The 12,422-nt window shown below is 47.7% G+C and overlaps 1 protein-coding gene across 1 annotated transcript in view; it reads right to left on the bottom strand.

Moving 5' to 3' along the window:
- The window catches only part of NSMF (NMDA receptor synaptonuclear signaling and neuronal migration factor), a 31,523-nt gene extending 19,376 nt beyond the window's left edge, over positions 1 to 12,147 (bottom strand). Inside the window, exons 1-2 of the mRNA XM_063316332.1 lie at positions 11,969 to 12,147; positions 350 to 411 (exon numbers count right to left, since the gene is read on the bottom strand). Coding sequence (XP_063172402.1) covers positions 350 to 411; positions 11,969 to 12,039 — 133 coding nt within the window. The 5' untranslated portion in view covers positions 12,040 to 12,147. The remainder of the gene's footprint in view (positions 1 to 349; positions 412 to 11,968) is intronic.
- Positions 12,148 to 12,422: the final 275 nt, after the last annotated feature.

Raw genomic sequence — 12,422 nt, 5'->3', positions numbered from 1 at the left:
AAATTAACTGAATATGGAGCTGTATACTTTAAACATCCATGACTAACTGTTATCCAAAACTGGCCCTGTATGAAGCCTCTGAATATTTTGCTTCGTTCTTGCTTCTATTAGCCAATGAAACTACAACTGAGAAATCCCACGTGCATCAGTATTAATTTAAATCATTAAGTTAGATTTTCAGAACTGTTCTAATGTTCTTTCAATGCTTTAATGTGCTTTTCCTAATATTGCCTTAGAGAGAGATTTGGGGGAGGGAAGCAGTTTAAAATTACAGTTAATTAAGATTAATCTCCGCATGCAACAGAGAAGCATATAAAATGCAGCATGGAACTTTGGGAGTTTGTAGTACCTGAACCATTTTTGCCTTCTGGATGGTTTTGGGAAAGATAATCTCCAAAGGCCCTTGCCGCTCTTCACGTAAGCCGGTGTGGGAAAATGCAAACAGCAAATACACAGGAGGAAAGAGGAGAAAAACAATTAGTTATCACAGCAGCAAAATTCAGCACGCTGCTACCTGCCAATTCCATTACCTTCCACTCCAAAATGGAAATTTTAAAAAGAGACATTGTGAAGAGATGCAAACAATTTGCAAAGTTGCCAAAAATTTGCCTGCATTTTTCATTTTTTATACATTCTCCCTCCCTCCCTCTCTCCAGCATGCATATTCATCTAGATCAATGTTGCTAATGCTGCCGTTGGCCTTACACCAGCAGAAAATTGACAAGTGATGTATTCTGCTGGGGAACGAAAGAGATTTGCTGGGGGGGGGGGCGCAGAGAGAGAAATTATTCAAATTGGGAAAACCGGGAAGAACCACAGATGCATTCAGAGCCATCTCTTCCCCCAGTCAGGCATATCTTTTGATTATGTGCCATCAAATCAGAGTTAATTCTTAGTGACCATGTAGACAGACCTTTTCCATGATGAATGCATAGCTTTTGATCCTCAACATATTAGGGAAGGGAAGAGGAGAAAGGAAGAGGGAAGGGGAGAAAGGAAGGGAAGGGAAGGGAAGGGAAGGGAAGGGGAGAAAGGAAGAGGGAAGGGAAGGGAAGGGAAGGGAAGGGGAGAAAGGAAGAGGGAAGGGGAGAAAGGAAGAGGGAAGGGGAGAAAGGAAGAGGGAAGGGAAGGGAAGGGAAGGGAAGGGAAGGGAAGGGAAGGGAAGGGAAGGGAAGGGGAGAAAGGAAGAGGGAAGGGGAGAAAGAAAGAGGGAAGGGAAGGGAAGGGGAGAAAGGAAGAGGGAAGGGAAGGGAAGGGGAGAAAGAAAGAGGGAAGGGAAGGGGAGTACTTGGATCGATTAACTTCATCTTACAGCTTTCTTTACCATCACCACATCCAAGGCACAATATTTCCCTTTCTCTTTCTTTCTTTTTCCATTTATAAACCAGATTGACAACGGTATTTCACACAGTGCCGGCACACAGACTCACATCTACACTAACATTTTGAGCTGGGGTGGAATCATCTTGAGGCTCAGCCCTTAACACAGTGGTTGTCATCTGCTTGTCATCTCTAGGGCTGTCTCTAAGTGGGGTGGGAAGGGACAGGGAAAATGAAGTACCAGGAGAGTGACAAATACAGCAAATCAGTGAAAGCAAACTCAGCGCTGACGAGTTTTAGACATCTCAGCCACCTTGTTTTATCACCAGCAGATCTAAGAAAAGTGACAAAATGGCAAGCCGAGAAAAAGCACACCAAAAGTGAGCAAAGCCAACCTTCCCAATGTTTGAAGCCTGCAGTTGCAGAACTGTATCCCACCCCCCAAAAGCACCAGATTTCCAAACCTGTACAAATGATAAAGCTTGGACTGACAACTTCAAGCTTGGTTTATATTTTGTTCTACCTTGGTGAAGAATCACAGCCTCCTGAAACATCCTCCTCCTAGCACTGAAGTTGAAGAATGGATTTCCATGGTCTTCCAGGAAAACCTTAGCAGACTTCCATGGCCATGGTCTTCCAGGAAAACCTAGCAGACTTCCATGGCCATGGTCTTCCAGGAAAACCTTAGCAGACTTCCATGGCCATGGTCTTCCAGGAAAACCTAGCAGACTTCCATGGCCATGGTCTTCCAGGAAAACCTAGCAGACTTCCAGGGCCATGGGCTTCCAAGGAAACCTTTCACAGTCATAAAGGCAGGAGTGTGTAGTTCTGCCAAATCTTGGACACCGCACCTTCAAAAGTTATTGCCAAGCTTACGTTTTTAATATAAGAGGTTGGTGAAATTCTTCTTTTAGGCAGACAGTCTTCTTTACTACCCTTGATCTAAAAGACGTATCCCTTTTTTTTTTTTTAATGACTGTGCAGTTCCCTTCAGCCTCCAAAGCAGGCCCTTTTCCTCACTCGCAAAACCAAAAAGGCCACTTCAGTCCAGGGTTTTTCCACTTCAAAATGTGTCTTGTGCAGAACAGGAAACGGAGATCCAGTGAGGGAAAGTCTCCAAAGAAAACCAACCCATTGTTCAAGAGGGCATAGGAAGTAAGACATGGGAGAGCAACTTCAGGCCTCCTGCCGGGCACTTGTCTTGGCTGACTTCCCCAAATCAGTTAGCCCAGACCTTTGCTGATTTCCTGAAACAAAATGGATGTTTGGCGCCTGGACATTCAAATTTACAAGCCTCGGGTCAGCCGGTTGTGACTGCCACATGTAAAGATGGTTCTATGAGCTGCCACACTCTGGCAGATGCCCTGATCAACGCTTGAGAAGCCTTCTGATTTGGGGCTTTGAGGTACTGAAGTACAGGAAGATCCCTTAGGCAAAATCAAGCTGGTGGAGCATAGCCCCCTGGGAGTAAACAGAGGGAGGACTGTACCAGTAGATTCCTGCACTGAATAGAGGTTTGGACTAGATGATCTCAGAGGCCCATTCCAACCCTTACCTTCTCTGACATGGCAATGGTGGGCAAGACAGAAAGACACGGATGTGGCCAGAATGAAAAGCAATTCTGTTCTCTTTATTGAAGCATTCCCTTAAAAATTCTCTCTCTTTCTTCATCCCTTTCCAGAAAGCTCTCAGATGAGAAGCAGAGGGCTTACATGGTGGACCTGAAATGATCCCTCGCGTGGGGCTTTTGAAAAGAAGCCAAGTTGGTTTTCCATTCTGCCCAGTTGGATTCTGATTCAATCCAACGACCAAGAACACTGAGAGCTTTAGGCAAGACTAGGAAGTCCAAAAGCATTGATAAGAAGAAGGTGTGGGCAAACCAACAAAACAGCATGGACATTCCATGAAGTCACCAGAAGTTCTCAACTGGAAGCAAACCACCTTTCCTACCATTAAGCTGTGCTCCCATCTCTACAAGCCAACTCCCTAGGTGTTTCCCCTCACTGTCCTATCCCAATTCTAAGCTTTCACTCAACTTGCCCATTGATCACTGCTACCCAAGAGGCCATACAGCGTCCTCTACAATCTGGCTCCTTTTTTTCTGAGGGTGGTAGGAGGACCTGCCCATCCCAACAAAAGGTTCCTGCTCCCTTTTAACACACAACGGAACAAAACCCCAACAGGGAGAAGCAGATGAAGCAAAGGACATTTCAAGGTGGGCTGCCTTGATCTCCTAGAGGAATCCTGAGATAATAACAACAACGGCGGTGTTAAAAATCTATTTTCGTCAATGAATCTTTACATGTAGAAGTCAGGGAAATCTCTCCAAAAGAAAAGGCTCAATACCATTTATTCTAAACACTCCCAATGTTGGTAAGTTGTTACTTTAACTGGTTTCCAGCTGTTTGCACCAGGAACTACACTTCTATTTGTCTATACACTAGCACTACTGTTTTAAAAGAGCCAGTTTGGTCTAGTGGTTCAGGCACCAGGCTAGAAACTGGGAGACTGGGAGTTCTAGTCCCACCTTAGGCATGAAAGCTGGCTGGGGGACCTTGGGCCAGTCCCTCTCTCTCAGCCCAAGAGCCAATCAGGCGTGGTAGGAGAGTTCTAGTCCCGCCTTGGGCACAAAGCCAGCTGGGTGACCCTGGGCCAGTCCCTCTCTCTCAGCCCTGGGAAGGAGGCAATGGCAAACCATTGATGATGGAGAAGAGGTCTTTGCCTCCTCTACCTGGGGGGCTGTCAGATATTTGAAGCATGCTCGCCCTTCTTTTCTCAGACCTGAGCTCACTCAATATACTTAATCTCTCCTCATGAGAATTTCCAGTCCCCTGATTATCTTTGCTGCTCCCTTCTGCACCTGTACCAGTTGGTGTGAATCCCACCTCAGATATGATGCTGAAAATTGGACTTGAGGTGGAATCTGTCTAATGCAGCACAGAACAGGACTGACGCTGCCTACAATTTGGAAATACAGGGTGAACTTGCATCTGCTCTTCTCAGAAGCTCGTAGTCAGTTTACGGTCAACTACAATAATATAACGGAGCCAGTTTGGTGGTGTGGTTGAAGGCACCAGGCTAGAAACTGGGAGACCGTGAGTTCTAGTCCCACCTTAGGCACAAAGCCAGCTGGGTGACTTTGGGCCAGTCGCTCACTCCCAGCCCTGGGAAGGAGGCAATGGCAAACCACTTCCGAAAAACCTTGCCAAGAAACCTGCAGGGACTTGTCCAGGTAGCCTCTGAGAATCAGACACAATTGAACAGATTAAAAAAAACTATTTTAAAAGAAAAAAATGTTTTATTTTCACATTGAAAACTGGAAGCCAAAGAATTTAGAACAGGATGCCTGCATGGGAATAACGGCAGAATCTCCCCAGTCATCCCCAAACTGAACTGGATTAAGTGGAAAGTATGACCACTTCTGGTCTGATTGGGTGATGTAAATGATGACCTTGATTCCTAGGGCACTTTTCAGCACCATGTGCATGATAAAAAGACATCTTAAGATTCTTCCTCCTCTTGATGCCTTCCAGCAGGGTTAAAGCACAACTGCCATCATCCACAGCCACAACAATGCCATGGGAGCGGGAACTGTTGAGGTGACCTGCCCAAGTCCTTTGGTGTTCACCAGATCAAGGAACGCTGATCTAGATTCTTTGGGAATTACTGGCCAGGAAGACTTCTAGATGATTCATGGGCTGTTTGGAGCCATCACAATACTGTAAATTATTTTAATGGGCTTAAGTGCATCGTGCTAAACCAGGTGAGCTGTTATTCTTTTCCACACCACCACTCCACACTTGATGTCCAGCCCCATGCAACTTGGCAGGCTCAAAGCTGCAAGATCTACACAGGTTTCAGTAGGGTATTTTTAATACTTGGGGAGCGGGGTAAGTACAGAACCTTGGAAACTGGATGAGGAATTTCCCACCATCATTTATAGTGAGTTCATTAAGTGGGGGGGGGGGTCTCCTTGAAGGATCTCCAATGTTTCTTCTCAGCTTTTTCACCACCTGGGCTGAGATGCTATTTAGGAGCTAACTTACCACCTGACCACTCTTGACCATTTAAGTCTATTCTCCCTTCCATTCTTTTCCCAGCCCGCCCCACAATCTCTCCCAGATCCATCCAGATGGCTCCCTTTTTATTTTCTATCCTTGTCCCATAAGCTGCTGCAGATTGCAGCCTGCTAAATTCTAATCTGGTTGCTTTCAGGAAGCCAAAAGCTATCTAAGATCACATCTGGAAAGTTTGTTCCACCATCAAACAGTGAACTCAGCAACAAGAAAGGAACCAGCTTTCGTCCCTTTTCCCAGCTAAAATGAAAGTTTCTATTGTCAACATGCCAGCAATATCTCAGGCACAGCATTTGCCCCTTAAAAATGGGACAAAGGGTTAGAAATGGGAAACGGTGTTTTCTTTGCCTTCTCTTTTAACAATGTTTACCTCCATGTGGTGAAGATTTATCTTCTTCAAGAAGCCTTTCATGCTCTGCAAACAGGGGGGAAAAAACTACTACTGTTTATATGCAACTAAACAAATCCAGAACAAAGCGAGAGAGGGAGAAAATGTCAAAATCTAAATTCTGGGTCATAGCTCTATCTGGACCAACCAACATAGCATGGTGACATATGCCATCTTTTGCCTTCATCGGGCAGAATGGTCCAAAAAGCAGGAGATCTGGGTTGTGGGAAAGAGCTAAAAAGTTCAGAAGCAGTTCTGGAGAACCTACAGACAGGCTTCTCTGTCCTTTTGGTTTGTCCTAACTGAGGTGCCCAACTGCAGATCTGAAATGTATTCTTCTCATTCATGGACCGACATGGTGGTCTACCTTTGCCCGTTTTTCAACATGCCAACAGCTGCAACCAGGGGCAACTGTGAGAAGAGAGAAAATTTTTGGAGAAGGGTTTGTATATGACATCCTTTCCAATCATTGTCTTACTAAGAACTGAAAACTAGAAACCTGTAAATTTCTAAGCAGAGTTTAAGTTCTAGTCCTGATTGCCTTTTTTAGATGCCGATCCTTGAGCTGTGTGATATAACACAACAGGAACAGTCCAAGCCACTTTTTCTCCTACAAGGAAAGTGACAAAATTGGAGACACACATACGCACCTCATTCGGATGCACAATCCCTGACTCTGCGAGATTCTCCACATTTTTAGATCACAGGTCAGGCATTTCAAAAATCCACCCAGCCAGCATCCCTTTCGGCATAGCTCTTGTGTTCCTTCGGGAGAAACATCCTCCTGTCTCCGAACTAGTGTTGCAGTTTGGTTGTTTACAAGGATCCAAAGCAAGAAAAAAACCCTCACAGAATGTAATTAGACATCGAGGGAAGCAATTGTTCAAGTGCACTGGGAGTCAAATTCAGAAACCCCATGAGATGGCAAATTGACTTTCTGAGAATCTTCTACTCTAGGCGCCTACATAAAGATGGTTGGATCTCCAGTTTTGTAACCATCTCGGCATCCTAATCCTAAAGAAAGAGAAGCTACTCCAAATTTCCTCATTGGATCCTACCTTAACCCCAGTTCCCTTGGAGTTACTAGTGTTAGCATCACATTTCAATTTTAAGTTCCTCTTCCTGATCCCTTTCCCTTGCATGTCAGGTCTTCTAGAATGCCCTGGCCAAGGCCATTCTCAGTCCTCATCAATGTAAGCCACTTGAGAAGTCTTCGGGACTGAAGAGCAGAGTAAGGTTGCCCTTGACATTAAGTCCAGTCGTGTCCAACTCTAGGGGGTGGTGCTCATCTCTGTTTCAAAGCCAAAGAGCCGGCATTTGTCTGTAGACACTTCCTCCGTGGTCACGTGGCCGGCATGACTAAACAGAATGCTGTCACCTGCCCGCCGAAGCGGTGCCTATTAATCAACTCACATTGGCATGTTTTCGAACTGCTAGGTTGGCAGGAGCTGGGACTAGCAGTGGGAGCTCACCCCGTCAGGCGGATTTGAACCACTGACCTTCCGATCGGTAAGCTCAGCAGCTCAGCGGTTTAACCCGCAGCGCCACCACGGAAGAGCAGAGTACCATTGCTAAAAGTCTGCTTTGTTAAAACTAAGGTCCATTTTCTACATCACACAATCCCTCCTGGAAAGATCCAGATTCACTTTACGTTGCAGGGATCTTGACGCAAGTCGGACTCTCTCAGCTTCCGTTCCCATAATTGACATTCCTTCTACTACGATGGGAAAGGTATCATCTGGAAAGCGTCCTCCATGGTCAAGACCCCTCATATAGAATTGTCACTGAGCAGATAGCATCCCATTGGGATAAAAATATTTTTTCTTTTGCAAAGCTGGAAGCCTGGCCTGCAAATGTTGTGAACCCACATACATGCACAAGCTGCCACCTGATGTCACAGCCACTAATGATCTGGAGTGAACTAGGCCTATTGCCGGTAGGGAGAATGTCAGGACACAAATGTTTGGGGAACTGGAACGCATTGGCTAAGTTTGTACATCCAAATGATGAATCGCAGGCTAAAATTTCTCCATGCCTTCAAATTATATTAATGATGTGAGCATCTCATGCTTCTGGAAAGAAACTTTAAGTGTCCCTTCTCAACAGCTACTGGATCAGAGAATGGGCTAACCAAAATTGGAATAGATAAATGATGGGAAATTAAGGTTACAAATTAGAACCCAGGAAGGGGAGGCATCATTATTCGACAGAGGACAGAATCGTATTATTTGGAACTAAACCTATGAAGCAAATTAAAGTACATTATCTTTTTCCCCCCCTGCAAAATGAAGCAGAATAAAAAGGGGGTTGGGTACAAGTCCGATCTTTGGAGTTCTAATTACATTGCAGCCGCCTTTTCAATTTCGTCTTTTCGCTGTTGGCCGCTCAGCACGTTAAAAGACGAAAGGCAGGGGAGAGATACAAGCAGAAAAAATACGGGGGAAATTCTGATTCTCTGAATTCACTTCCAGAGCAGCTGTTTTCATGTTTGCAGCAGAACCCTCAAAGAATATTTTGGCCCCTAGAAGACTTCCCTTTGGCATGCAAAAGAGTGAGTCCTATTACATCTGCCATGATAAATGCATTCATCTTGAAGAAGTTAATCCATTGCATGAAAATAAATGCTGGTTTGCAAGGCCCCCAATGTTTGCCATTCCCATATTCCCAGTTTAATGGTGGTGGTGCCAGGAAATCCTAAAAACCAGCTATGAAAGAAGGAAGAGGTCTATCTTGCTTCCCCTGGAGAATTTGCCATTGGATGTGCAGTGGAGAACTGGGAAATGAATATGCAGATCCCAGAAATGGGATGGCAAGGATCTGATTAGACTTACAGAAAACAGCCAGCATGGATGCTTTTCTGGATCCGTATGTTTTGCAGCTAGGGAGCAAATCACAGGAGACGGTGTTTCCCAGCAAGCTCCATTGTTAGTGGCTGGACTGGATGCTGTTTTGAGCTGATCAGGCTTTTGAATTTCCTTCTACAGGCTTTCACAATCCTAGCACAGCCCCAGAGTGGCCCCAGATTTATCAGCTCCAGGACTGTGGCCCGTGGCCCAAGTTTTTGACATCTGTCAGCGCTTGAACAGTGAGAGAAGGGCAATCTGTCTGCAGAAGTCTCTGCAGAGATGAAACAGATCAAGGTCTGTCTGAAAACCCACTCTGGTGGAGTGGTGAAGGTGCCAGATAGAAATCAGGAGAGCTTAGGCACAGAAGCCAGCTGGGTGCCCTTGGGCCAGTCGCTCCTGCTCAGCCCAACTAAAAGGGTCCTTGTTGTGGAGAAAAGAGGAGGCCACCTGGAGTTGTACAAAATAAAGGTGGGATATAAGTCTAATAAAATAAATAACTTCTCTTTGATGGGGAGTGGGGAAGCTTAACAGAGGACAAGGAGGAAGCAGCAAAGCATTTTTCCAAAGCCGTGTTCTGCAGTTAGAAACCACCCCCGACACCCTTTGCAGGAAAACCATTGGCTATAACCCCGGTCAGATGAAATGAACTAGCCATCAACACTTCAACAAGGCCAGCTGACATCCAAAGGGAAATGCCATTACTAGAAAAAGAGAGCTGATCCCCAGACTCGAGGAAATTGACAGTGACTTTCATCTCACTCTGTCTCCTTCCTATCCTGGAGAATTGCAGGACGCAGAGCTAAGTTAAGAGTTCTGGATTTTACCTAATTTTGATTTTCTCCTTTGTCCAATCTCTTCTGAAATTTGAGAAGAGAATCTCAGGGAGATGAAGGATGTGAGAGCATTGATGGTAGAAGAGATGGCCCATAGTAGTTTTTTTTAATATTACTGCTCATTTATTAGGAGGGCAGCAAAAGAATGAAGGTCATCATCCTTATCAAAGTTCTGATGTTCAGTTTCTTCCCTTCTCTGATTAAATCTTCTTCCCTGGCTGAAGGAAAGATCTAATAATTGATTGATATTGCACAGTTTCACTGAATGCAGTAAGGCCTTAATTGGGAAGGTGGCTGTGCTAATTTCTACCAAACTGAAGGTAATCCATACCATAATAGTGCCATTCAAGACAATGATGATGTTAAGAATTTCAGAAGTTGGGGCATGGAAGGGAGGCCACAAAAAGGGTTCAGTGAGAAAAGGAGGCATTTAAAGATGCATCTTGCACAATTTCAATAGATCGCTATCCCCTCTGCTAATTTAGAAGCATTCTTTAGGTTGTTACTGAGAAAAGCAAAGAGCTCCAACACACACACACACAACCTCTCACATCCACTTCTGAGAATCTAATAAGCAATGCCCACCTTTTTTGCAAATGTACCTCCTGAACAGTGAGGACTAGACACTTGGTTCCGAAAGCCTGTTTCTTAGCATAAGATATCAAATTCAGTGCTTGAGAAACTGAAGCTCTTAGCACCTGGCACTGTGGTGGTGATAGTTATAGGGACCCTACTTTGGGGTTGGGAGGCAGGAATTGGGCTCCAATCACAGCTGAATACAGGAAGGCTGTCCTTAAATCATGAAGATGGACAAGAATTCAAAGTTCTCTTATTTAATCCCCTTGATTTCTGCAGGAATTCAAGTCGGCCTCCAGAACAAGAAAATATCCACTCTGGGAATTAGTTACCTGAGTATAGTTAGAAAAAGAAATCCAAGGCAAATTGCACACTCCCTGCTTGTGTAAATTGCAGGAAAGCAAACCCATATGAACAACTTCCAATTTCCCTGTTCAGGTGCTTCATTCACTCACTCCTAAACATTCCCACCGAGGCTCACCAATCTGCCCAGTTTGTCACCAATCTGCCCAGTTTGGTGTCAGCCATAACCAGGCTCACCCATTTCTCACTGGAAAAATGATATATTCCCAGGTGAGGTAAGAGGACTTTGGGTACATGTACCACGCAGCAAGAAACGGATTGGAGGTGAAGTCTCACCCCTTAACCCAGGAGCCCTTGCTGGAATCAAGAGGGTGCTATGACTTTGGAGAAAGACCAAACAGCACAATGCAAACAGAGGCGGGTTCCATATCAAGAGCAGAGCAAAGGCAGACCCCAGGCTTCCTTCGAGATGTCGGGACTGCGCAGACAGTGCCGCCGCAGCTCCATGCTGCATTCACCAAGTTGGAAGTTTACTGGAGTAACCAGGGGCTCCCTGGAGCGTTGCCACAAATGTTCCACTGGGCCGGGCGGCGTGCCAAGTGCTTCACACCTCACGTCAGCTGCTATTTCAACCCAATGGAAGCGACAGCCGGACTGAAAATATAGACCAACGCTTCTGGCTCGCTGGTATGGAAAAGTTCTTTTTTTTTAAAAGTGTGTGTGTATGCGTGCGTGTGTGTAGAGGGGGGAGCCAACCGCGGATGAATCCCGAATCCAAGTCTTTGGATTCAACAGCACGGAGTTTAAGCAGCCTGGGAAGATGCAACAGCAGGGGGTGGATGGATTCTGCACTGCTGAAAGAGATCCCCGCAAAGCTAGGAAGAAACTTGCAAAGCCTTTGGCTTCATCCTTCACAAACGAGCCCGTCTGTCGCCGGTTAAAAGGAGCAGCTGGCACCCCCCTCTTAGGGGTCTGGGATGCTAGAACGCCCCGGCCGGCCAGGTGCGGCGTGTGTGAGCCCTACAACGAGCCGGTGCCCCCGGCGCTAGCATGCAACATGCCCAACTTAAGCAGATGCTGGTTTGGCAAGAACGCCGGCTAGGTATCCTTCCCGCAAGCCCGCAACCGCGAACCGCCTCCTCCGTGCACCCCCAGCTGCGGCTTACGAGCGCGACCCGAGAGAAAGCACAGGCACATCACGTCGCTCCTTCACACGCCGCCCTCCCTCCTACTCTCCCACCAACCTGCGAGCACCTTGCAGCGTTCCGTTGCTGCCCCAAGACCCGAGTTCGAGCTTGTCCTCCACGCCGCCTTCCTCCTCCTGTGTAAACGCTCACCCCCTTCCACGTTTGCACCCCCATCGCGGCTTCTCCTTTGCAGGCTCACCCCTCCAACCGCCCCCCCTCCCCGCTCCAGCTTTCGCGTGTGCGGCTCCCTCGCCCTTCCCCGCCGCTGCGCCCCCGCTCCCTTTTACGCGCGGCCTTTTACGCGCGGCTTTCTGCGCCCCCCGCGGCCCCCTTCCCCTCTTCTCCCTCGTTCCTTGGGGGGCACACACCTCCCACGCTTCCCGCGCCCCGATTTCGCCCCTCTTCCCCCTTCCCTGCCCGGGAAGAGGGTGCCGTTCACCTGACTTTGGCCGCCACCGATGCCACGGCCTCGTTGCGGAGCGAGCGGCGCTTGGAGACGGCCGTGCCCATGATCCTCCTGGCTCATCGCCGCCACGCCGCGCGGCCGCCACCGCCCATGCTGCCCCCCGCCGGGGCCAGGCTGCAGTCGCCGCTCCTGCCTCCGCCGGCCGAGCCCGATCCCCGCCTCCAATCCTCCCCCTGCCAGGCGGATCTGCCAAGTAGCGCGGGAGGAGGAGCCGCCTCGACCGGCCGCCCCTCGGCGCGGACGGCGGCTGCTCACTGACTGCGGCTCCCCCGCCGCCGGCGAGAACCAGCGGGGCGGAGCGCAGGAAGGGCGGGAGGCGGCATGCCTATATTTGGGGACGCCGGGACCCGCGCCCCCTCCCCTCCCGGCCGGAGGACAGGAGCGCAGGGCATAGCTGGGGGATCCTGTCCGCCCTTCTCCGGGCGCG

The sequence above is a fragment of the Candoia aspera genome, chromosome 16 (assembly GCF_035149785.1).
Source record: "Candoia aspera isolate rCanAsp1 chromosome 16, rCanAsp1.hap2, whole genome shotgun sequence".
Lineage (NCBI taxonomy): Eukaryota > Metazoa > Chordata > Lepidosauria > Squamata > Boidae > Candoia > Candoia aspera.
Note: the sequence above shows the minus strand (reverse complement) of the source record. Positions and strands in the feature narration are given on the sequence as shown.